Source organism: Micromys minutus (genome assembly GCF_963924665.1).
Source record: "Micromys minutus genome assembly, chromosome: 28".
Lineage (NCBI taxonomy): Eukaryota > Metazoa > Chordata > Mammalia > Rodentia > Muridae > Micromys > Micromys minutus.
In genome coordinates, this window is record NC_137963.1 from 16497482 (window position 1) to 16523885 (window position 26404).

A 26404-nucleotide genomic window follows, 5' to 3' on the forward strand; every position below is an offset into this window, starting at 1 on the left:
GGAGGAGGAAGAGGAGGAAGAAGATGAAGAAGAGAAGGAAGAGAAAGGAAGAGGAGGAGGAAGAGGAAGAAAAGGAGGAAGAAGAAGAGAAGAAAGAGGAGGAAGAGGAGGAAGAAGAGGAGGAAGAAGAGGAGAAAGAAGAGAAGGGAGAGAAAGAGGAAGAGGAGGAAGAAGAGGAAGAGGAGGAGGAGGAAGAGGAAGAAAAGGAGGAAGAGGAGGAGAAAGAAAAGGAGGAAGAAGAAGAAGAGGAAGAGGAAGAGGAAGTCGGCAGTAACTGGGGATTTAACTCAGTGGTAGTGTCTTTACCCAGGAGATAAAAAGCCCTGGGTTCAGTCCTCAGCTTTTAGGCTCGGGAGGGGAGAATTTAGAGGGCATGTAACAGGTAGGCATGGCTGCATGTAGCTATAACTGTAGTACTGGGGAGGCAGGCAGGCGGTGCTTGCTGGCCAGCCTAGACTCAGGTTTGGTGGAAGACCTGAGTCAAAATAACAACTATAATAATATATATAATATTATATATGATATATGTAATAATATATAATAATAGCAATAATGTGAAAAGCGGTGGAAGAAGGTGCCTAATAGGGACTTATGGTCTCCACATGTGCATACACTCAAGTACATAAGTGCACAGGGACAGATAGATACATACACATATATCACACACACACACACACACACACACAGAGTGAGAGGGGGAGGAAGAATGATGTCAGTACACACATCAAAACCCGGGTGTCCATAGAGCTCAGCCAACTATTGACATTCACAGATTCACCCTCCAGTTGTGAGGACTGTCTGCATATAAAAGGATGGTTGGAAGGAGCCTAGCCAGCTCCTAACACCCTGCCTGCGTCAGCCACTCTGAGCACTGGGCCAGACTCAGAGAGAATGAGGGATGCTAGCCAGCTCTGCTTTCTGTCCTCTGATAAACAACAGGCAGGTGTCAAAGTCTGAGAGCTACGCAGTTCTTGCTCCTCAACCTTGGAAAACCCCAGTGTCTGCTGCACTGAAGAGAGAAAGAATCTTAAATTCCCTTCAGGTTCCTCCAACTCCCTTCTGGCTGGGAAAGGCAGGGAGGGGGCAGATAGTGCCCAGCGGGAGAGCAGAGACAGAAACAGAGCAGGGTTCCTGATTGGAGATAAAAGTTGCATTGGTCCACTGCCTTTGCGTGACTCTTGGCTTCCTGTGAAGTCTGCTGCTGATGTGATGTCCCAAAGCTGCTTTTCCTTCCAGAAACATGGCTCTAGCCAGAGAAGTCCTGTCAGCCTGCTCAGCACAAACTCATAAGCTCACTGTCAGGTCTCCTGACGAGATCTGTGACTGTAGGTCATTCTCAGCGAATTACAATCTCTGATCTGACACCGTCAACATCCAACCTAGGCTGAGCCACATTGCTAGCAAAGCCATCCATCCTGTAGGGCTCAGATCCAACATCCCAGGGACTGTGACAACACGCCTCAGTGCCAGAGCCACAGGGAGGAAAAGAAGGCAGGCAATGCTGGCTGGATGTTCACCAGGATATTCAGAAAGTCACTGGATGCTTCTAATTGCTACTATTCCTCGTGGTGGCACCATAGGATAGTTACTATGTTGCGCCCTCACTAATGAGACATCCAGGCTGCACAATCAGTAACTGTATTTGGCGGACATCAGACCCAGGGCCTCCACTGTGGTGGGCTCAACGTTTGTCTACAAGGTCTTTGATGCTCCCTCCTGTCAAGAAGTGAAAACTAGAATTGGAGAGAAGACTGGGTGTTTAAAGCATGCACTGCTCTTACGGAGGATCTGCCTCAGGCAGCTCACAATTGCAAGCAATTCCAAGGGGATCGGCCATCCTCTTCTGCCTTCTACAGGCACCTGCTCTTCCATGCACACGCACACGCACACACATGCACACATGTTTATAAAAGTAGAGACTAGTTCATCCTTTCCACTGTAGCACAAACTTAGTCACTTCTTATCGAATGAGGTAGAAGTGACAAGAGGTGACTTCGAAGAATAGGATGCAATAGGCATTTTTTTTCTTTCCCCTTTTCTTTTTTTAACAGCCAAATTAGTTCTTCATGGAATCGTGTGACCAAGCTCTACATGGAACAGATCATACTACAACACATTTCATGGAATTGGGCAGCCCGGCACTACAATCTACTTAAAACATTTTCCCCTCTCCTGGAAGAAATTTCAAACTCATTAGCAATCACTCTCAGCTGCCTTCTTCCCCCGGGCCCTGTCCACCAACTATTCCTTCTGCTTCGATGGATTTGCATGTTGTAATATTTCATATACATAAGCTCTGACAACATATGATTATAATTAGTTCCTTTGTAGTTGCCACATGTTTCCACGGTTTATATATGTGGTAATATGAATCAACACTTCAGGCCTTTTTTATGGGCCAGTAATACTCCACTTTGTGGATACACTGTTTTCTTTATCCTTTCAATTTCTGTTAAGTATTTGGGTTGTTTCCATTTTGAAGTTCCTGTACCGTGACTCAAGGTGGCAATACTGTGAACATTTATGTACTAGTTGTTTTGTGCCCAACATATAAGCCCCCACACATATTTGTAAGCAAGTTCTCATTCCTCTTACATATATAACTAGTATAGGAATCATTAACTCAAATATTAATTCAGTCTTTAAAAAAAAAAAAAAAAACTGCCTGAGTCTCTCCCCAAGTGGCAGTGCCTTTTACATCCCTACTAACCACACACAAGTATTAAAATTTCTCCATATTATCTCAGCATTTATTATTTATCTCTTTAGTCACAGCCTGATACGCCGCATTGTGAGGATTTGTTTGCTTCTTGTTTAATTTTGTTCTAATGTTTTTTTGTTTTTTGTTTTTTTTTTTTTTTTTTTTTTTTTTTTTTTTGGCTCAATTTGACTTGTTTGGCTTGAGGAATGTATTCCCAGATAATGAATAATTTTATTTATTGACCGGCGCTAGCGATGAAACGCTGGGGCACACACACCCGTGCTGTGCTTAATGCGAGGTTACATCTAGGCCCCCCTTTATTTTTCATTTGGGAACATGGTCTCACTTGCCAGGTTTGAATCCATCCAGTAGCTCAGATGGGTCTTGAACTTTCCGTCCTCCTAACATCTGCCCAGGGAGCGAGGGTGCACCATCAGATCCAGCACCTCTGCCGGCACAGCTCTAAGAGCTAACGTCACTGGGCTTTTTCTAGTGCTAGCCACTGTTAGTATACTGTCTTTGTGAAAATGGTTATTCAAATTGTTTATTCTTCTAGAATATATAAAGAACTACAAAAGTTAAATAGCAAAAAAAAAAGAAAAAAAAAAAAAGAAAAAAGAAAAAAAAAGCCAACCCCTGCTAATCAGTAAGTGGACTAATGGAATGAACTTTGAGTTCTCAAAAGAAGAGACACAAATGGTCCATAAATATTTTTTGAAAGTGTCCGACAACCCTTGCAAATTAAAACTACTTTGGGGTTCCACTTCACCCAGGACACAGTGGCCAGCAAGAAAGCAAAGGGCCAGCCTTGAACAAGGCCATTTCTAAGGCTCCCAGAACATTGTGGAAGAGAGGGTAGAAAGAAAACAAGAGGCAGAAGCCAGGGGGAGGTCTGTGGAATGCCATCTTGTGGGCCATATACGATTGCTATGATCCTGAACTCATAGTAGCTGCTGAAGCCAGCACCAGATCTACACAGCCTGGGCCCACAGCAGGCATGCATGAATAAAAGATGGGTTCAGGGGCCCCTTTCCTGAAGAACCACATGCTACTGATAGATTCAGGGATATGGGAAGTCATCACCTTAGGCTGTGCCCATTGGTAACCCCACCAGGCTGCAGTGGACAGTTCCAATCCAATGGTCACACAGATGGCCCTGGTTAAACTAGATGAGTCCCCAAACCAAAAGTTCTGAGCCTGGGAGAGGGGCAGGGATGGTAGAGACAGACTGACAGGTTGGGAGGAAGATTCTAGAAGGCTGGAAGAGAGAGTAGTCAGAATACATCATACACAGGTATGCATGAAGACAGCCAGTAAGAAAATTAACCAATCTGAAAGAGAAAGGCTGCAGTAAGAACTAAGAAGCCAAAAAAGAGCAGAGATGTAAGGAAAGAGGGGCCTTTGTCCACTGCCATGGGGTGTAAGGTAACACATCAGCTATGAAAACCAGCATGGAAGCTTCAGACAAAGTTAAGATTAGACCTACCAGTGACCAGCACACCGCCTAGGAACACACCCAAAGGCCCCTACTTCCTACTGTGGACACACTTGCAGAGTTGCCTGTGTGGTTGTGTTCACAATAGCAAGGGAATGAAATCGGCCTAGATGTCCACCAGGAGAGGCACAGATAAGGAAACCGTGGCATGGGTGCACAGTACAACCAGGCCCAGCCAGAAAGAAAAATGGAGCTATGAACATCGCAAGAGAGCGGGCGAATCAGGAAGGCGTTCCACAGGGCGCTGCAACTAAGACTTGGGAAGACTCGCTCCTTCCCACATATGTGTGAGCTCGTGTGTGTGTGTGTGTGTGTGTGTGTGTGTGTGTGTGTGTGTGTGTGTGTGAATATATTTGTGAGCATGTATGTGAATACAGGCCCTTCAGCTAGGACAAGAACCATAAGAAAGGACAAAAGAGGAGGGTGGGGCAGGCCATGGAAACCACGTGACTAGGGATGGAAGGATGCCACCGTAAGAGGGGAAGGGAGGACTGGAGAATCAACAAAATAAAATTATGTTAAAAATGTCATAATGGAACCTAACACGTTACACGTGATCTTAAAAGAGAAAAACATCTTAGGAAAAACCTACACATAAGTAAACATGTGACCAGGTAGTCACTAGCATGGCTTTGTGGGTAAAAGTGCTCGCCAAGTGAGGGACCCCAGAACCCACAGTGAAAGGAGAGAACCAGCTTTTAAAAACCATCCTCTGGCCTCTATACATGTGCCGAGGCATACAGAAAATCTCTCTCCCCTCTCTGTCTCTCTGTGTGTCTCTGTCTCTTTCTGTCCACACATGCACACACACAAGAACATTAAAAATTGTTTTTCAAACTCTAAGAAAATCCTGTGTCCGTCTTAAAGTGGCTCTCTGTTCCTTTCTGGGTTTCTTGCTCACTCTCACACTTGTGTGGCTCATTCAGGGGGGAGGGAGCTGCTTGTGGCCTGTGCAAACTCAAGCAGCCCCAAGAAGAGGAAAGCAGGAAAGACAGAAGCCTCCCAACAATGGGAGGCCTCCTACCAAGAATCACGTGACAAGCCCTCCCGGTGCTGTAATACCTTCAGATAACAGAGTCCCTGGCTAACATCTTGGCTTCCGGCCCTGTGAGAAACCCTGAGAAAAACCATTCCTCTCAGCCACTTCCAAACTCCCGACTCACAGACCGGGCCAAATAGAAGTTGTTCAGTCCAGCTAATAAACACTGGGATAAATCGTCTCCACAATTAGGGCAATTAAGTCTGATCTCAATTCTGAGGCCATTTGTCAGTTTTAAGAACTGAGGAAAAGAAAAAAAAAAAAAAAAAAAAAAAAAACACAAACAACAACAACAAACCCCACAGTGTTAAGAAATACTATTATATCTAAGAGCGTAAGACTTTTTGTATTTTGAGGTCTTTGATTTTCTTTTTGTTTTTTATTTTTTATTCACTTTAACATCCTGATCACAACCCCCCACCTCCCCATCCTCCCCTCACGAAGCCCTTCCTTTCTTCTTCCTCCCCTTCTCAAGAGCCTGAGATGGCACTGCACTAAGTCACCCAAGCATGAGAGCCAGAGTTCGTATTCCCAGAGCCCACATGAAAAGCCAGGCAGGCATGGCTGCCACCTATAATTTCAGCACTTGGGAGGCAGAGACAGAATTTCCCCTGGCACAGTAGCTAGAGAGACGAGCCAAATTCTGTGATCATTCGGTTCAGCAAAAGACCTTGCCTCAGTTAAGTAGAGAGCAAATGAAGAAGGCAACCAATGTCAAATTTGAGTCTACACACACACATACACACACACATACACACACATACATACACATACACACACACACATACACACACACACATACACACACATACACACACATATATATACACACACACATACACACAGACACACACATATATACACACACACATACACACACACACACAGGGGGAGGGAGGGAGGGAGCAGAAGAGGGGTGTGCAAAAGAAAGTTGATAGATTGTAACTATTTCTGCTTAAACTATAAAATGCGGAACTATCCACATTAACCCCAGGACAACTTTTTCTCCTCATAGCAAATGGTTTTCCACCATGTTCATGTGTACACAGTGCTATTGTATATAGAAAATCCATTTATTCTGCCTTTTGTGAATTTTTTCCTTTCATCTTACTATAATTCTCTTTCTTTTCTTTTCTTTACTTTTTTCTTTTTGAAACAGGATTTCTCTGTGTAGTTCTGGATGTCCTGGAACTTTGTAGACCAAGCTGGTCTCAAACTCAGAGATACACCTGCTTCTCTTCCCAAGTGCTGAGATTAAAGGTGTACACTACCATGCCCAGATTATAATTATATATATATATATATGTATGTATGTATATATATGTCATATAGTTTTAGATAATATCTACTGTATAACATTCTATAAATTACTCAGTAACCTTATCTATTTCACACAACTTTTTTTTTAATTGTTTATTTTTATTAAGTGCATTGGTGTTCTGTCTGCGTGTTTGGTCAGGGTGCTAGGTCCTCTGGATCTGGAGTTACAGTTATGAGTTACCATGTGGGTGCTGAGAATTGAACTTGGGTCCTCTAGAAGAACAGCCTGTGTTCTTAACCACAGAGCCATCTCTTCAGCCTCAACAGTGTAACTCTTTGTCTGTAGATGCTCTGCGATGATGGTTATCTCTTATCTACACCCTTACAACTTTACACCACACTACACAATGGAATTCGTAATTTGTTTTTTATTAAGCTTTACTTTGGTGGTACTTTTTAAAGTGATCAGATAACACTTTCCAGAAGAACAAACAGTGCAGAAGACACAAGACAGGAAGCATGGAACCATGAGTTCATGGGATTTGTAGTCCCTAAGCCCTGGAGTGACTCGGCTCCCCTAGTTTAGGGCAGGAACCCTCAGAGTACCACACGTCCAATTCACATGGAAGTATCAAGTATGCAGCAACACTCCCGCTGACATGACAAGGGAGAAGGGGAGGGAGAGACAGGTAGAGCACTTCTTGAGGGAGATGTGGCTCAGTAACAGATTGCTTGCTGCTCTTTCAGAGGACTCAGGTTCAGTTCCCAGCACCCACGTAAGGCAGCTCACAACTTCCTGTAACTCTAGTTTCAAGGGATCCCATGCCCTCTTCTGGCCTCCAATAACCACATGTATACACATGGTACACATAAACTCATGCACGTACTCATGCACACATGTACATAAAATAAACAAACAACAAATCTTGTTTTGATCTCTGGAGCCAGAAAGATGGCTCGGCGGGTAAGGCATTTGCTACAAAGACTGAGGAGAGACCCACATTGTAGAAGGAAAGAACTGACTATCACAAGTTACCCACTGATCTCCAGATGTAGTCTATAGTATGTACACACACACACATACACACACACACACACACACACACACACACACACACACACACACACACACACCCAAACAAATAAACGTGAAGATTTTTAATATGTCAGAAAAATGAGGGAAAAAAATCTATCAGGGACTTTAGTTTGGGGGATGACAGCTTCACCAAGGGTTTTGCTAAGATAATCTAGAAAAGCCAGCAAAAAATATTTAAAAGGTCCGTGTGGAGCTGAAATGGCACATCCAGGATATGGAGGGACGTGTCGTGGCAAATGCAGGTCTGCAGAAGCTTGGTGCTTCCCAAGACTGATTTTCCCCTGGGGTGTCTCTGAACTCTGGTGATGAGGAGACCAAAATTCAGGGGATCAAAGATGAGGTTCTCTTGAACTCTTTGCACCGAGACCCTAAAGAGCTGCTCCGTCAGAACAGGGTGAACCGTAACCAGACAGGTCCTCACAGAATGGCGGCTCAGTTTCCAATAGTCTCAGTCCCTAACACACTCAAGGTAAACCCACACACCTGTCATCAGCTCAAGCTCAGCTTGGGTGTGTAACAAGCTGGCACCCAACTTGGGCAACACAGCAAGAGACACCGTCTATCAAATGAAAGGCTGGCCTTGCCTGCTCGTGACTCTGGCCCCATGACCAGCAAAAGACGGTTTTTGTAAGCTCTGAACGAGGAGAAAAGATAACACCTCCATGCCTGCTTTTTGTGGTGAGGAACGAAGACCCAGTACGGGAAGACAAGGGATAGGAAAGGACAGGCCAGGCACAGGCTGGACCTGGGGAGCTATGTCAGTGCCAGGAAATTCAGACTATACCTCTACTAGCAATAAAGGGAAGGCATGTAACAGCCAAAGGCTTCATGATAGAAGTTTCTACTCTGCAGGAAAAAAGGAGAGTTATAAATCCATACATTCAAAATACGTAGAGGGAGGCTGACAGTGATGGTGGCGAGTTCATAGCTACAGTAGGAATCGACATCCTTCCCGTGCTAGCTGATGGGGGAAGCAAGTGGAGACAATAACAAAGATGGAGGCCAGTGGGGTAACACAAGGAGCAAGCCTGGCAGAGCTGACGCACGGGGAGGATGCTGCACCCGCCGACTGTGAGGGCCTCTTCAAGGACACGCAGGGCTCTTGTGATACATGATGCTCTGCTGGGTGAGCAAGCGACCCGGTGAACCGCAAAGAACTGGGGGATGCAGGGGACGGAGGACGAAGAGACCACAAAATACACAGTTAAGTCATCGCCAAAGCCGGGCTCAGTGGCACCGGTCTGCAATCCCAGTGTTCAGGAGGCAGAGGCAGGGGGATTGTCAACTTGAGGCCTGCCTAAGATACAGAGTGGTGTCACAGCTTCTTTTAATTAAAAATATGTGCTGGCCGTGTGTGAGGAGCGAAGTCTGGGTCCCTGGAACCCATGTGAAAGCCAGGTGCTTTCCTGAGCTATAGTGTGTATGTGTGTGTGTGTGTGTGTGTGTGTGTGTGTGTGTGTGCGTGCACGTCCGTGTGTGCATATGTCCAGACAGGTATTTTATATAAATATGGGAATGTTTGTATGCTTGTGTGCCATATACCATAGGAAGAAAGGCTGGGGAGGGATATACAGAGAAGAACTGGAAAAGAGCAAGGAGCTAGCAACAGACAGCACTGAGGAATTTCTCAGTCCTCCAAGCAGATGGGCTACAAGTGACAAGAAAAAAAAAAAAAAAAAACCCATCGCCAAGCGCTCTGCCCAGCGAATTGTGTGCTCTGGAGAAACGGCTGGATTTCCTGAGCCAAGTCTAATGAGTCTGCCAGGCTTGGGGCAACAGGACTTGAAACAAGAGCTGAGGGCAGTTGGCAGGGTCACGTCAAAGACCCCCACTTCAGAGCCTGACCTTGTTCTGCCCAACACAGGGAGCAACTGGTGGGCATCTGTCCCGAGCTTCGTTCTCAGTACAGAACTGGATTCATTTTCTCTGTGGTTTCAAAGAGAGGCAGTGGAGGGGGGAAGCAGGGCCCTAGTTAACACTGTTACCACAACAGAAAAAGAAAAAGAGAGAACGGGCCAGCAAATGTGCACCGGTCCGCACAGGCCTCTCCATCTTCAGAAGCATGCATTCCTCTGATGAGCCAGACTCCAAGCGTGCCTCTTGACTGAGCTACCTGGGCGCTGCCCCCATGGCTGTCGGCTTCAGGTTCGGTGGGAGTGACATGTAGAGAGAGATGGATGGTCTCACCCATGCCCATAGCTACTCTAGTCTTCAGAACACACACACTGGCTACCCAGCCATCATCTGCCAGCCCAGATACCCTGGAGGAAAAGCAACCTGTGCTCTCTCCCGACTGCTTGCCACTTCCGGGATGCTAGAGGCTGTAGGGAGAACGGTAACTGATTCAGAGACAACCCGGGCAGGTTGGTGATAAGGCTAATGGGGCAAGCTAAGAAACCTTGGCATCCTTTCAAGATTTTTCTAGACATACCCGACATGTTTTTGTGATTTGGAGTTTTCGATATAAAAACAATTGTACCTAAAATTCATTGAGAGGTACCTCGGACATAGAACAACCAAAATAACACTGAAGAATAAAATCAAAGGATTTGTACTTTGAGACTCCACGGGGTCATTACAAAACTGAAGTAACCAGGTCTGTGTGCCCTGTGGAAGGTGACAAAGCAAAAGACTATGATGCAAATGAGACAGTCCAGAAATAAAAACCTTATTTCAAAGGTCAGTCTCTTTAAAAACAAAACAAAACCCAACTCTTATTGTTTAGTTGTGACTATGTGTGTGTGGCATATACACATGTGTGCACCTGTGTGTGTGTATGTGCAAAGGCTTAAGGAGGATGTGAAGGTTCCCTTTTCTATGTGCCCTTTTCTATTGCTCCCTGTCTTGCTGCCTTGAGACTCGAGTCTCACCAAACCTGGCGTTTACATTTTTTTATTGTGGTTCTGGGTTGTGTGCTGTGTTGTGTTTGTGTTAGACAGGATCTCTCTCTAGTCCTGGATGTCCTGGAACTTGCTATGTTCCTGGAACTGGCTGGCCTCAAAGTCACAGAGATCTGCCCATGTCTGCCTCTGCCTCCCGAGTGTCGTGATAAAAGGTGTGTAGACCATGCCAGTCTTACTGAGGTTCTTTTTTGGCTAAACTGGTGGCCATCAAGGCCCAGTGATCTTACCTCTGTATCACATCCCCACCCCACCCCAGTGTTATGGGGGTTACGTGCCACGCCCAAAAAGCACATGATGGGAATAGAAAACAAACTTCTACACAGACCTTCACACTTGTGCTATGGCACATATGTACACACACACACACACACACACACACACACAAGGTAAAAACTATTTTTAAATGAAGCACTGCTGTGTGCTTCAACATGAGCATCCCTTGAAAACCCAGTAGAAAGACATGAAATCCCCTTAACGAGGCGTGTGCTTTGAAGCGGACAACACAGTAGTGATTGGCGGGGGTGGGGAAGGATGGAGGGCCAGGGATTAAAAACGATAAGCTAAAAGGCTCAGTGCTTATTTCTAGGTGATGGGAATACTCCAAAACTGATCATGGCAATAGTTGCACAATGCTGTAAATATACTGAGAACCATAAATCGTACACTTCCGGTGAGTGGATTGTGTACATGTGAGTTATATACCCACAGAGCACTTACCAAAGAATTAACAAATACCCTAATCAAAATAAGACACGTGCCACAAACACCTGCTAACACTTCTTGAAATTACATCAAATTACTCTAAAGAAGGACTATCTCTCTTCTTTCCCCCTTCCCTGTGTGTGTGTGTGTGTATGTGTGTGTGTGTGTGTGTGTGTGAGAGAGAGAGAGAGAGAGAGAGAGAGAGAGAGAGAGAGAGAGAGAGAGATTCTTCCTGTAGGGAATTCTGGTGGAAATTTTTTTCTCTGTGTGTATGTTTCCAGGGATGCCTTCACCTCCTTTAAGTATCTGTAGCAGCATCACCAGGTTCCTCCAAGGTAAAGCCCGCTGTGGAAGGGGCCAAGGGCTACCTGGAGTGTTGGGAAAAGGTCAAGGAACTAAGAAAGGAAGGTAGCAAAGATATCTGCACCAGATGGTACCTACACTGGCTGCAAAAACTGACCTGGAATCCGTAGCTTCCAAGTCTGGATCATGTTCAAATACCTCTAGGAAATCTTTAGAGGTCAGAGTCTCCGGATCCACTCAGTTATTAAGTCATACTCTCTGCGGATGAATTCTGGGAACCTGTGTGTTTTCAGGGGCCCAGTGGGGTAAAACATTCACCTAGTGTTGGGGTCCTGGGTTCAATCTCCATTACCACCACCACGACTCAAAGTCCAAAACTGCTCCGGGTCCAGTTTGATAACCTCTAACAGGAATTGCCATGAACTCATAAGCAAAGAGCATTCAGTGCCCAGTGACAAGTGGCAGCCAACAATAAGGTCGCCATGGCAAATGGCGCCCCAGGAAACAGAACTATTGCAGGAAACATTTAAGCATTCAAATTGGTGTCAAAAAGATCCAAGAATGAGCTTCATATAAAGAGCAGGTGGCTCTCCTTTCTCCCCAGTTCCTGTCTGACTCCTGCACACATAGGTGACAGTCACAGGTCAAACAGCAGATCCACTAGATAGCCATCGTCCCCAACCGGAAGTCATAGTCAGGCTGGAGGAGCCACACCCTGCTGCGACTGGACCCTCCCTGGCTCCAGTCTGGAAGAAAGTTTAGTTGAACGAAAGATCACACAGGGTAAATAAATTAAAAGAAAAATCACATCACACTAGCAGTGGAAGGGTTGTCTCACAAAACTGTACGCGCAGAACCATGTGGAATTCGTTAAGACTAGGAAGGAACGGTTGACGATACCCAGAAAAACATAAACTAACATGCCTTTTACACTCTTGAATGGGCACTTGGAAAAGGTGATAGCTCTCCGACCCTCTCTCATCTGGAAATTTCCCTTGTCTTGAAGAGCCTGTCTCCCTCTGGAATGAAAAGGATTGGCTTGTAGGGTTTGGGAACATTAGGCTAGACAGTTCAGGTAGCACACCTGGCACTGGTCATGAACCAGTGACCAATGGGTGGCTAGTGGGTTTCTCTTTTTGATCTTCCAGCACCAGAACCAGTGAGGTCCAGGTTCCCAAGGTGCGGCCTGTCTCTAGGAACCAACCCACTGTGTTTCCGTCACTCCCTCTGCTCTGTGGGGCAGGAGGAGCTCAAGCTGTGAAGAGCCAGATGTGCTGTGGTGGGATAACCTGAGTAGCAGGAAACCAAGAACCCGTCTTGAGGGTCTCATTCCTGTGGCGGTAACCAGTCCAACTTCATAAAGAAATTGTATACGTGTTCGATCAGCATTGGTAGGAAGGCTTGCAGTCAAGTACCCAGCCCACCACGGACTAGAGAGACACTTCACTCAGTTCGTCTCACTTGGCGGAGGAGAACCAGAACCCTCCTGAGAGAAATTGAAGAGCTCTGCCGAGCTGTGTTCTGGGGAAAGGGTGCAATCAAAGCCAGATTTGCGCAGCCCTTTGGGACAACTGCTGGCTGGCTGGGATTTGGAGGAACAGAGAGTCTCCAACTTTGGGGCTTATAGGGCCTATTGCCCCTTCCTGTTCCCCTCAGCCTTCATGCTCTTGGAGAAGGCTGCCTCCATCCACTCTGACTGCGGGTTAGATAGCCAACGAGGGAAGTTAGATACAGCCTCCAAAGGGGACCTGGGTTAACCCTTCCATCTAGTCCCTGAGCCCAGGGAAACAGGTGACTGAGCTGTCTAAGAGTAAACTAGACCCTGATTTAACCTGAGCGCCTGCTAATGGGGAGCTCCGTGGTTACCAAGCAGGCCTCTCTGAAAGATGAACTGGGGCATGATTATTCCAGCCAAGCGAAGCAGAACCAACTGCATCTGGCAGCCGCGGCCCGGGCAGCAGGTGGTGTCCATTGACTTGCTGAGCCTGGAGGAAGGGGTCAGAGGCGGTGTCCCAACGGAAGGAGCACCTGCTCGCAGCCTCCCTGCTACAAAGGGGGCTTGCCTTTCTGGCTCCGATTCTGGCACTTACCAAAGGTGGTGAGATAGAAGGACAAGTTCGGGTGGGCGCGCCGGCTCCCGAGGGAGACACGGTGCAGGGAGCGCTCCATGGCGTCCCCGTTGCGGCCGGGCCAGGAGGACCTGTCCCCAGGCGGTGGTTATGTGGGCGCAAGTAACCCAGGCAGCAGGTTCTGCCACTCCGTACTTCACCAGCGCTTCCCGGGCGGGCGGGATCCCGGGGCCCCCGGCCGCTCCGCGCCTTGGAACGGTCGGGCGCGCCAGCCCCTGATTGGCCCGCGCGGGTTTGAATGGGGAGATTTCCACCTGACTTGGCTGACGCGGGCCAGATCCGGGGAGGCGTGGGCTCCAGGAGCAGGGAGGACTGCCACTAGCCACCAGAGGTGGCTCCTTCCCCTGGTGATCCCGCAGGAAGCCTAGCTCCAGCAGCCGCGGCGAATGTCAACCCCACTATGACCCCCCGCAGCCTGACTTGCCCACTTGAGGAAGCTTGGCCTGCTCGACCAGCTCCCCCAGGCTGCAATTAGTTTGGTTTGTGACCGGCTTTGAAGCTCAGACCTGTAATCGCCAAACCAACCTAGAGCAAAAAAAAAAAAAAAAAAAAAAAAAAAGTGTTCGCCCTCCGGAGTGGCCCATGAGGGCATGAGATCCGGGAACAAGAAACTACACATATTCCTCTCAGCACCAGGCTGCAGCCTGGATTGCTTTCTTGAGCCTTCTTTTGCATGAGAGCAGCCTGGCACAGATCCAGAGAGGAGCAGCTTGCTCCACACAGCCTCGGGGCTTCCCATCTGCAGCCTGGCGCCATCAGACGGAAAGAAGAGCAAGCCTCACCGTCTGCAGACATAGTTCAGGGTAAGGCCTTTCAATCTTCCCAGCCTGGCACAGGGAGGCAGATAGAAGGAAGGTCAGTCCTTGCATGGATTTGTCGGCAAACGTTCATGAGACACCTCGAGGGAGCGGCTTCACACCAAGACATCTGCTCTGCAAATCTTACTCTCACGGTGGGAAAGAAAGCTGTTGGTCTCATGTAAACCTAAAAATGGGAGGTGTTAGAGTTTGTTGCTGGTCCCCTGACTTCACTGCCAGTGAGTATTTGTGGTTCTGTGAGCCACACAAGATGGGGGGAGGGGGATGGATACAAAAATGTAGATAAAGTGCCAAGAGCAGGGCTGAGCAATTCACACATGTCGTTTAGACTTCACAGTAAGCCTAAAAACTATTAGCTCTAATTTGTCACGAAGAAGAAATCGGACTGGCAGGCAGAAAGGGGAGACAGCTTGCCCAAGATCTGCAGAGCTAGAAACAGGCAAAGCTGAACTTTAAACTCAAACCTATCTGCTCCAAAGACCACTGCCCATTGTTTTTATATGGCAGAAAGCAGGGGTGGGTAGCAGACCTGCCTTTCCAAGGACAAGAAATTGGATGTTGTCTCAGTCAGGGTTTATATTCCTGCACAAATACCATGACCAAGAAGCAAGTTGGAGAGGAAAGGGTTTATTCAGCTTACACTTCCACATTGCTGTTCATCACCAGAGGAAGTCAGGACTGGAACCTAAGCAGGTCAGGAAGCAGGAGCTGATGCAGAGGCCATGGAGGGATGTTGCTTACTGTCTTGCTTTCCCCTGGCTTGCTCAGCCTGCTTTCTTATAGAACCCAGGTCTACCAGCCCAGGGATGGTACCACCCACAATGGGCTGGGTCAGGGATGGCTCCACCCACAATGGGCTGGGCCAGAGATGGCTCCACCCACAATGGGCTGGGCCCTCCCTCTTGATCACTAGCTGAGAAAATGCCTTACAGCTGGATCTCATGGAGGCATTTCCTCAACAGAGACTCCTTTCTCTGTGATAACTCCAGCTTGTGTCAAGTTGACACAGAACCAGCCAGTACAGATATCTTGAGTTCAGCTGGCCAGGAGAGTGAGGTGGGATGGGGAGAGAGAAGCAGAAACTGGTGAAGTCTACAGCTGAGGTTAGCTAATCCATGGTCAAGTGCAAATGAGTCACATCCCATCAAATCCATTGGATTATTTGAACCCCGGTATTCTGTGAAGCCCTGTTTTGACCTTCACCTCTACTACATTCCCCTGAGCCATAAGCACTACCCTTAGCAGGAGTGGCTCACCCTCCCAGCCCTAACCTACTGGTAGATGGACTTACCTGCATCCTGCACTTGGGCATGTCGGATCCTCCTCCTCGGAGGGAAAGTCTGGGTGCAGGCATCTTTTCTGGACAAGGATGTTTTCTGGTGTGACCACTCCATCCAGCCAGAGAAAATGGACAGCCAGCTCTAGCTTCAAGCAATGGATGTAAACAAGGGACTGAGTTCCAAAGTGTTGCAGACCTGCAGGAGCAGAGCAGACATTCAATATGCCTGAAAGGAGTGTGCGGTCCCAGTGAGAGCTATACAAAATGCATCCTGTACACACATACCTCATATAAACATGCATACTCAATATGTGTGATACATGTGTGTACATACGCATAACACACACATAACACACAACTATACATGCTTCTGATACACAAGAGCACATACATGTATATACAAAACTCACTTCAATATACCACATACATCCACTATATTACTAGGAACGGATTGATTATAGGCTGGCTCTGTAGAAATGTCTGCATTTAGAAAGGAGACTTAAAAAGATTAATCTGGGAACATTTTCATACTGACTAACACAGAGTAGCATATCTTCTTGCCCAAGAACCAAAATATTTTTAAAAAAATAAGAAAAGATGCTTGGGCTACCGTGATGGCTCATTTTAGCTGTAAACTTGGCCAGCTTTGGAACTACCTGGAGTCTCTGTGAGAAACTGTGTAGGGGGCTTTTCTCAGTTGGGAGTGAGCTACACTTACTGGCCAGGTCTGCAGTATCTGAAGAGGAGAAGGGTCAAGCACCAGTGACCCTTGCTCTCTGCTTCTTGACTATGGAAGCCATGTGACCCACAGTCTCCCCCCCCCCCCCAGAGTGTCAGAATGTGACCAGAACTGTGAGTGAGAGAAACCTTTTCTCCCCTAACATGACTTTGTCAGGCACTTTGACCACAGTGATGGAAAAAGAAACTGAGACAGACTACCCAATGTAAAACAATACCTCAATACTGTCATGCCAGAAACAATGGGTTAGAATCAAAATCCTAAGGTGTGGGGGGGAATACTTTATTTAGAAAACAACAAAGTAGGTTCATTTTTTTAAAAAAATAAAAGGGTAAGTCTAAAATAAATCAGAAGCAACAGATAAAGTTCAAAGGTAAAGACAGGCTCAGACAGTAAAACCAGCGTCTGGTTTTTAAGACCAATGCACAGAAACCCCCGCAAAACTATAAGTAAACAAATAGAGCAGGAAAAAAGTAGCTAAGCTATGAAGGTATCAATTATCAAAACTATATCGGTCTAGGGATACGGCTCGATTAGACTATTTGCCTGGTATAGATGTGGTCTAGGGACATGTGACTCAGTAGACTGTTTGCTACACAGACGGCTGGACAGACGGCTGGACTCAAACCTCAGCACCATAGTAACTGGTTGTTGATCATCTGGAGCAAGATCCCTCGAAGCAAGATAAGTTCAAGGTTATCCCTAGCCACAAAGCCATTTCAAAGCCAGCCTGGGCTATGTGAGACCCCATCTCTTTAAAAGCAAAAAGTAGTGAAACCTTTTTTAAGAGGTTTGTTTATTTTACGTGGATGCGTATTTCCCCTGCATGTATGTGTGTATGTGCTCTCTCTGTGTGCTCCGTGCCTGAAGAAGCTGGAAGAAGGCATTGGATCCCATAGAGTAGTGGTTCCCAGCCTGCCTGACGCTGCAACCCTCTAATACAGTTCCTAGTGTTGTGGTGCCTGCCCCCTGCCCGCCACACAACTATTACACTGCACCTTTATAAGTGTACTTTCCCTAGTGTTCTGAATCATAATGTAAGTATCTGTGTTTTCCAATAGTAGGTGTCTTAGGTGACCCCTGTGAAAGGGTCATTTGACCTCCAAAGGGATCTCAATCCACAGGTTGGGAATCACTGCCCTAGAGCTTAGGGTGGCTAGAGAGCCATCTCTCCAGACTCCAGCATAGCCCCAACATTTTTTTGTATCAATTTATAGGTTCAAAGGTCTGGGTGAAAATGGGTGGCATTTAGGACAGAAAACTGTGGGAAGCGTAGAGGCGTCTACGTCTACCTACAGATCTGACACGTTCCTGCTCACATTTGGGTCCATAATGTTTACGATCTCATCAGCCAAAAAGAAGATAAGAGACAAAAGCAAACTTGTCCTTGCAAAATTCTAGAAAGCATACATCGTTTTAGAGGCCCATTCTAGAAGACCTTCAAGAAACAGAAGATTCCAAGGTATTTTGAAAGTGTTTCAGAACCAAAAGAAGAATGGGGGAGAGGGAAGGAAAAGGAGTAGGAAGAGGAGTGGGGGAGGAAGGGAAGGAAGGGGGGGAGAGACAGAGACAGAGAGAGAGCTGGAAGATTCGGCAGTGCAAAGAGATAAACAAAAGTATAAACCAAATAATCTTAGCAGCAGAAAGCTGCCAACCAACCAAAGGTAAAGATAAAAACAAGGATAGGGGCCTCAGAGAGCTGGCTCAGTGGTTAAGAGCGCCAACCTCTATCCAAAGGCTCTGGGCACTTAGAGTGATTCATAACTGTGCTCTAACTCCAGTCTCAAGAGATCTGATGTTCTCTTCTGACCTCTGCATGCACAGAGCAAACACATGCATACATGCAGTGAAAACACCCATCCACATAAAATAAATCTAAACAATAAAGACAGTAATTAATAAAATAGAAAACACCATAGAGAAAAATCTATGGGGAGGGGGTAAAACTGAGCCAAAATGCTCCCAGTTTTGATACATTCCTTAGAAAGTTAAGTCCATTTTTATGAACTATTTCCCATTTTTGAAATATTGACAGGTTATTTAAATAGACTATAGGCCAAATAAAATAACACATGTGTGCCACACTACTAGTTCCCAATCTTTGCACAAACCAACCTGACTTACAAATACAGAAATGCAAACATCCTAAATATGCAAAAACCAAAGCCAACAGTTTGTTTATGGCCAAGTGGTATTTCTTCTAGGAATGCAAAGATGGTTTGAGTTTAATTGAGTGTATGACTCAGGGCTTGGCAAACTGCAGCCTGAGAAGCCAAGTCTGGCTATTGGCCAGTCTGCACGCAGCAGGTGCACTAAGAATGGACCTACATTTGCAAAAGGCTGGATGTGAAGAAAAGCAACTAAGTAGCTTTTCTGGGCATGGTGGTACCAGCCGGCATCCAGCACTCAAGAGGCTGAGGTAGGAGAATTATACAACCTTGGGGTCAGCCTGGGGCTACATAGTTTAACAGGCTAACTCAAGCAAGTAAATGTTTTTCTATTGCCACTGAAAAAGGTACCAATAAGTCTAACTGAAAAATGAGCTAAGGACTATCTATGAAGCTCAGCACAGAGCACTGGCCTAGCGCATGTAGCCCCAGGCTCAATCCTGAATAAAAAGGGGAAAAGTCTGAAAAACATGGTGAAATCCATAGCAAATATCAGCAACAACAAAAACTTATAAACCGATAAAGGGAAATGAGATGCGTCAAAGAATATGAATTATCATTTTATAAGAAATATAACTAATACATAAAATATCAGGTTCTAAAAACAAAACAACAACAAAAATCCGAAGTCCTCTGACCCTATTTGCCTTTAGGAAGCTCGATCACTTATATTGATATATGAAGCAACTAAGGAGTTGTCACCTAATCAGGTGGCTAAGCCAGTAAACAAAGTAGAAAAATGAGGAGCCAGCTTCCAGCAAGAGATCCACTTTAAAAAGCCATCTTTCAGGCTGGAGAGATGGCTTAGGGGTTAAGAGCACTGACTGCTCTCCCAGAGGTCCTGAGTTCAAATCCCAGCAACCACATGGTGGCTCACAACCATCTGTAATGAGTTCTGATGCCCTCTTCTGGTGTGTCTGAAGACAGTGATGGTGTACTCACATACATTAAATACATACATACATATATACATCTTCCTTTTAAGAAGTCATCTTTCACATCAACCTCTATTGCTCAACCAGAATAGACTAGTAGGACTGCAACCTCCATAGTTGCTAACACAGAAAAATTCAGTTTAAGGAGACAGAAGCAGAAAGATTAGGAATTCAAAGTGATCCTCCGATACATAGTGAGTTCAAGGCCAGCCTGGGATACAGAAGGCTGTCTCCACAAACAGTTTTCAATGCAGCAGCTGGATGCGGTAGCATGCACCTGTAATGCCAGCACTATAGAGAGAGGCTCAGGCAGGAAGATTGCAAGTTTGAGGGCAGCCTGGCCTACATAGTGAAAATGTATCTTATAAAAAAAAAATCTGGGTATGGTGGCCCATGCCTCTAATCCCAGCGCTCAGAGAGAGAGAGAGGCAGGGAGATCTCTGAGTCCAAGGCCTGCATGATCTACAGATCGAGTTCCAGGACAGTCAGAGCTGCACAGAGAAACCTTGTCTGAAAAACAAAACAAACAAAAACCCCAAAACAACAACAATAGCAAACCAACAAAACAATCAAACAATTGTTTAAAGCAACCAGTGTTCATCAATAGATTGAGCCTTACACCGGACCCTGGGAACATCGAGATTATAGGATAGCAAGAGAGTGCTGCCACAGAGAAAGCACAAGTGACATTGGGGGGGAGGGGCTGGAGAGACGGCTCAGTGGTTAGAGCACTGACTGCTCTTCCAGAGGTCCTGAGTTCAAATCCCAGCAACCACATGATGGCTCACAACCATCTGTAATGAAATCTGATGCCCTCTTCTGGTGTGTCTGAGGAGAGCAACGGTGTACTTATAATTAATTGATTGATTGATTAATTAATTTTTAAAAAGAGCGACATTTGGGAGCAGAGAATAATACCTCAATCATTCTTGGCAGACCGAGTGGATAAAAGCAATCAGAGAATTCCCAAATGGAGCGATGTGGAGGGTGATCAAGTCGAGCCGAGCAATAGCGGTGATGGGAGGGGTTACAGGCAAAAGGAACCAATCATATAAAGGCCATAAGAGAGCAGATGTATCCCAGATTGAGGGAGCAAAGGGTGCGATACACAGGAAGGAGTTTAGAGTGGGAGGAAGAGGTGGCATATCACGGGTTAAACATGTCAGATGGCACCTCTCACTTTACCGTAAGGAACACAGAGGCCTGGGCACAGCACAGTGACAGAGCACTTGCCTAGCATACTGCAGCCCTAGCTTGATCTCCAGCTCCATGAAACAACAACAGGGGGAGGTGTGGGCTTTAGCCCCTAAGAGCACAGGGTAGTCATGGGAAGATCTGAACAGGATACAGCTTTCGTTCACCTTTACACGGGCCTTTGTGGCTAGCATTGGCAGAAGGGAGGAGCCATGAGAGGAGATGGCATGAGGGATGGAAACGGAGCAGGCTCTGAGGAGGTCTTCCCCAGACGAACACAGCAGTGCTCCCAAAAGAATGGCAGGGGTATCACTGGCAGAGCTTGCTGACCTAAAGGAAGATTGAATGCAAGGAATTCGGGCTTCAGAAACAAAATGTGCAGGGGTATCCTTTACAGAGATGTAGTGCCTGTCAGGGGGAACTGAACCAAGGGGAATGGCCTTGTATGAGATTATCCTAGTTAGGCTTACAGCATGGCTCAAGCAACTTGGAGGAGGAAGGATTTATGTGGCTTATTCCATCATAGTCCATCATTGACAGAAATCAGGACAGGATAGAGGCAGGAACTGATACAGAGGCCATGGAGGGGTGTTGCTTACCTGCCTGCTCACTGTGACTTGCTCAGCCTGTTTTCTTATAGAACCTAGGTCCAGGGGTGGCTCCTATCCATAGTAGGTTGGGTCATGGCTCATCAATCAGTAGTTAAGAAAATGCCTTACAGAATCTTCTGGAGGTATTTGCTCCGTTTTGAGGTTCCCTCCTTTCAGATGACTCTATGCCAAGGTGACATAAAACTAGCCAGGAGGACTCTGCTAAGGGTGGCTTAGCTCTGTAGGATCGACTTGAAGGTGGCAGGTGAGCAAGCAAACATTGTGGGTGGGTGCTCAGAAGAAATGCTTAGGCTGATAACATTAGTTTAGGAATTCCCAGGAAAGCCACAGACATGGATTGAAAGTCCCAGAGATAATAATGTTCGATGTGAGAGGAACGTTTGGGGGTCTAGCCATGCAACACACAGACTGAGGTTCAGAAACAGAAAGATGAGGGGAGGGAGAAAAGCCAGGGAACGTGCCGAAGAGAACTGTCCACATCAAATGCTGTTGAGAAGTCAAGTAGGTTAATAACCGAGAAAGGCCCGCTGGATTTAGCAACAAAGCCATGATTGTTGACCTTCCAAAATATAATGCTGAGCGGCAACAGGTCCACATGAATGAAAATGTGCCCACGTCATTCTAAAAGGAAAAAATACCCCGGGCTCAATGTCAGAGAATATTCTGAACTCTTTCTTTTCTCCTTCTCTCGTTCTAAATTTAACCAGATGGAATGCTTGGATAAGTGGTGTTTTGTTCACCCTTGAAACAGAGGACCTGCTTTTTAAGAGTGTGTCTGCACTTCAACTTCAAAGTGGAACACGACGTCTTTGGGGTAGTGCTGTCTACGGCAGCAAATGCTGGGTGCTGTGTGTGCAATGGAGGGACTTTCATTTGCCTCCAGTGGAGAAGTTTTTGGTGACCTAAATACACAAACCAGAATCTAAGTAGAAACTGAGCCACACACCCCACCCCAAAGGATGATGTCAAGTGTGAGCTGAGAGGTACCTCTTCACCATGGAAAACACTAAGCCTACACCGCCAGTGGATGGTGAAACAGCTAACTTGAGGCCAAAGCTTTGAGATGATCCAGGAAGAAAGCATAGTGCCCTCAAACTGCTCTATCCTCGTGCTTGAGGAGGGAAACCTTTCAGCCCTTAGAGAAGCACCCCTTCTCCTGGTCTGACATAGAGCACTTGGCTTGCCACAGTTTTGCATTTCAGTGAGTTCCGGACCTAAAGAACAGTGTAGATTTCTGCTTCGAGAAGCAGCTAAGTGACTAGGAAAAAGAAAGGGAGAAAGGAAGGAAAGAAGAGAGAGAGTAGTTTTCAAGATATGAGACAGGGATGAGTCCCACGAGCAGATCAGCCCACTGCTACAGGAAGCTTTCCCAAAGGTACAGACAGCTAAAGGCAACTCCAGCTCCTGAATTAAGCATCCGGGAGGCCAAGGTAGTTAGAGTTCATGAGTAACAGAAAGGAGGTGGCCACACAGAGAGAGCACTCCAGAGATCTGCCAAGGGTCTTACCCCAACCTTCTGCTAATACCAATAACTCCTGGATATGAAGAAAGTACCCAGGGACGACAAAGAAATGCCTAGAAGAGTTAGAGAGAACAGTCTTTGAAGCTTACGCAGAGCCAAGAACAGCTTTTCTTCTCCTCAGCCAGAATTGGGAGTCTTCCCTTTCCCAGGCCACGAGGCACTGGGTAGCCTACCCGGAAGGGTCTTTCGGCATTTGTAATCTAGATTCAGTGCAGTTCTGGCCGCATCTAAAAAAGCTTAACAGGGAGACCCAAAAAGATCAAACTGTTTCTTTGTAACATAACTGTATTCCAGAGCAAGCTGAGATTATTTATAGGAATACAAAAATATCCAGCACCCAGCCAGGTACTAGTCATGTCTGGAGTCCAGTGAAAAGCCTCCAGGCAGGCAGGGAAGCAGGAAATATGACCCAGGGCAAGAAGGAACATAAACCAATAGAAATGAACCCAAGAAAGAACACAACTGGTAGACTTTGTAGACAAAGACATTAAAACAGTCAGTAGAACTATATTTTATATGCCCGAGAGGCACTTTAACAGTGCTATTGTTTGGATATAAAATGGCCCCAAAGCTTATGTGTTGAAGGCATGGTGCCCAGCTAATGGTGCTATTGGAGGTGACGTCATCATGAAGGCTGTAACTCCCTCAGTGGGTTGAAATTGGTGCGTGCTTTCTGAATGAGCTATTATGGGAGGTGGGGCCTGGTTGGAGGAAGTAGGCCACTGGTGCATTCATTTGGACGGTATGTCTTATTTTGGCTTCTTCCTCCTCTTTCTCCTCCTCTTCTTCCTCCTCTTTCTCTTCCTCCTCCTTCCTCTCTCTTGCTCTCTCTCACTCACTCATTCTCTCACAGTCTCTGCCTCTCTGATTCTCCCTCTGCCTCTATTTCTTTGTGTGGGGTGCTGCCTGCACATTCTCCATTACAAGATGGCGCTGACATCCGGCTGGAGTTAGCAGTAAACAAGTCATGTGCGCACGCGCTGGGTAACTTTCCACTCCTTGAGCTCTGCCTCTCCCGTGGCGTCATAGGGCCTGATGAGTTTCAACCAATCAGGGGGCTCCACGTCCAAGGAGAAGACTGATTCCTATATAAGGGGACAGGCTAGATAGTTCGGGGTCTTCGTCTTCACTTGTTGCAAGCTTATGCTCTGCCTCTCAAGATGCATTAAAGCTTTACCGCAGAAGAATCCTATTTTGTGTGCCGCATCGTTCTTGCTGGCAAGACGGCGGGACATCTTTGTCTTTGTCTAGCTGTCTCTGTGTCTCTGTCTCTCTCTCATTCTCTCTGTCTGTCTCTATCTCTGTTATTCTGTCTATTTCCCTCTCTGGCTCTGATTCTCTCTCTCTCTCTCTCTCTCTCTCTCTCTCTCTCTCTCTCTCTCTCTCTCATTTCTCATGTGTCTCTGTCTATCTGTCTGTCTGTTTCTCTTTCATTTTCTCTGTCTGTATCTCTCATTCTGTTTCTGTCTCTCTCTGTCTCTCTGTTTCTCTCTGTTTCTCTCTCTCTCTCTCTCTCTCTCTCTCTCTCTCTCTCTCTCTCTCCAGCCACTGTGAAACGGCCACCTTTCCTCTGTCACTCCCTTCTACCATGGTGTACATGACCTCGCCCCACAGACCCAAAAACATAGACCAAGTAACCCCAGACAGAAACTCTGAACTCATGAGCAGAATAAATCTTTGTCCCTTATAAGTTATTTCCTTGGGTGTTTTGTTTCATCAGCAAGAAACAGTCAAGGAAGATACTGACTATCTGAAGGGGGAAACATGTCTGAGGTGAAAGAAAATTGCACAGGATGGGATTGGTAGCACATTAGGCGTTGCAGATTAGTGCAGATCAGAAACTACATTCAGGGGCTGGGGAAACGGCTCACTCAGTAATGTGTTTGCTGAGTAAGCATAAAGGCTGGATTCCATCCCAGAACTCCATATAAAACTGGGTACGGCATCGTGTACTTGTAATCACGCTGTGGGGGCCATGGAGACAAGAGAATGCTGAATCTCCTGGGCCAGCTGTTATGACCTACTGGGTCAGTCCCAGGCCAACTTAGAGACCCTGCCTCAAAATTAAGGTGTCAGCCCCTGAGCCCCTGGAGGTTGTTGACCTCTGGCCTCCGTAGGAAGGCACACAAATGTACAGCCGTGTGTGCAATCACACCGCACCCTAAAGGAAGCAGGAGGCAGTGGACTGTATCTTTTTTCTAAATTTGAAGAAACTATAAGACCTCACATTCAAAAATCTCAGTGAATCCTAAACAAAGAACTGTGAAGAGGCCTATGCCAGAGTCTCGTGATAAGATAGATGCCTGAAGCTGGCGAAGCGGGGGAGTCTCAGAAACAGACCTCTCAACAGCCCATGTGTAGATAGATGGACACAGATCAGGATGACAGGAGACTCCCCCTCAGAAATGCAGAAGACAGGGAGGAACCTCGGGTTTTATTATTGTTCTTGGGGGGGAGGGAATTGAGGGGGGTTGTTTGGCTTTTTGCTTTGAGGCAGGATCTCAGTATATAGCCCCTGGCTGGGCTGGAACTCATTAAGTAGACTAAGCTGACCTTGAACTCACAGACACCTACCGACCTCTGCCTCCCCAATGCTAGAAAAAGAAACAATGTCAACAACAATTCTCCACTCAGCAGAAACACCTTTCAAAGAAATGAAGACTAAGTATTTTCTCAGATTTGCAGAAGCTGAATGAATGCAACTTCTGCGTACACACCAGAATATTAAGGGTCTTTCCGGCCAAGAGCAAACTATGTACTGAAATCTGCATCTGCCCAAAAGACTGGGCGGGGGGGGGGGGGGGGGAACCACTGGAAGAGCTAAGCAGGCATGCTAGTAAAACAGGATTTTCATATTATTTAAATCTTTATAAAAAGAACAATGTAACCAGGACAAGGAACCGTTGGGACACTCAGGGACCCTTGCATCTAGGAACCAACTGCTGAACGCTGCCTTATATAAGAGGCGAATTCCAGGAAAACCCTTAACAAGTGAGTGTTTACAGCCGTGTGGGAATCTGGCTCTATGTATGGGGCTCAGATGCTGCAGGGCCGATTAGTAGGAAACACAACCACTTGCTTACGTCTGTGGCTCAGCTGGAGCCCTGCAAGCTGGACCATAAGGCTGGGGGGTAGAGCAGAGCCTTCTGCATCAGTGTAAGACGTCAAAGTGCAGTTCCACGGGTGGCGGCAGATTACAAAAGGGAAAGGCCATGGTCTGCAAGAAACCCATTCTTCAGAGACGCTGGTTTTACTGGAGCTGTAACAGAAAAGTGGTTGGATTATGCCCCCCCTCCCACCACCCACTCCCACCTCACCATCCTGGCATTCCCCTACACTGAGGAAATTAGCCTTCGCAGGATCAAGGGCTTCTATTGATGCCAGACAATGCTATCCTCTGCTACACATGCAGCTGGAGCCATGGGTCCCTCTATGTGTACTTTTTGGATGATGGTCTAGTCCCTGGAAGCTCTGGGGGTGAGGGGGTCTGGTTGGTTGACATTGTTGTTC

The 26404-nt window shown here is 46.5% G+C and overlaps 1 protein-coding gene across 2 annotated transcripts in view; it reads right to left on the bottom strand.

Moving 5' to 3' along the window:
* RGS3 (regulator of G protein signaling 3) overlaps nucleotides 1–15840 on the bottom strand; it is a gene marked incomplete at its 5' end in the record, with an annotated part of 118197 nt that extends 102357 nt beyond the window's left edge. Inside the window, one exon of one of the 2 annotated variants that reach the window (XM_080940287.1) lies at nucleotides 15738–15840. In XM_080940287.1, the coding sequence (XP_080796413.1) occupies nucleotides 15738–15840 (103 nt within the window). Of the gene's footprint in view, nucleotides 1–13589; nucleotides 13669–15737 lie in introns of those variants that run through there. The other variant, XM_080940288.1, reaches the window with a different exon arrangement.
* Between the last annotated feature and the right edge of the window lie 10564 nt (nucleotides 15841–26404).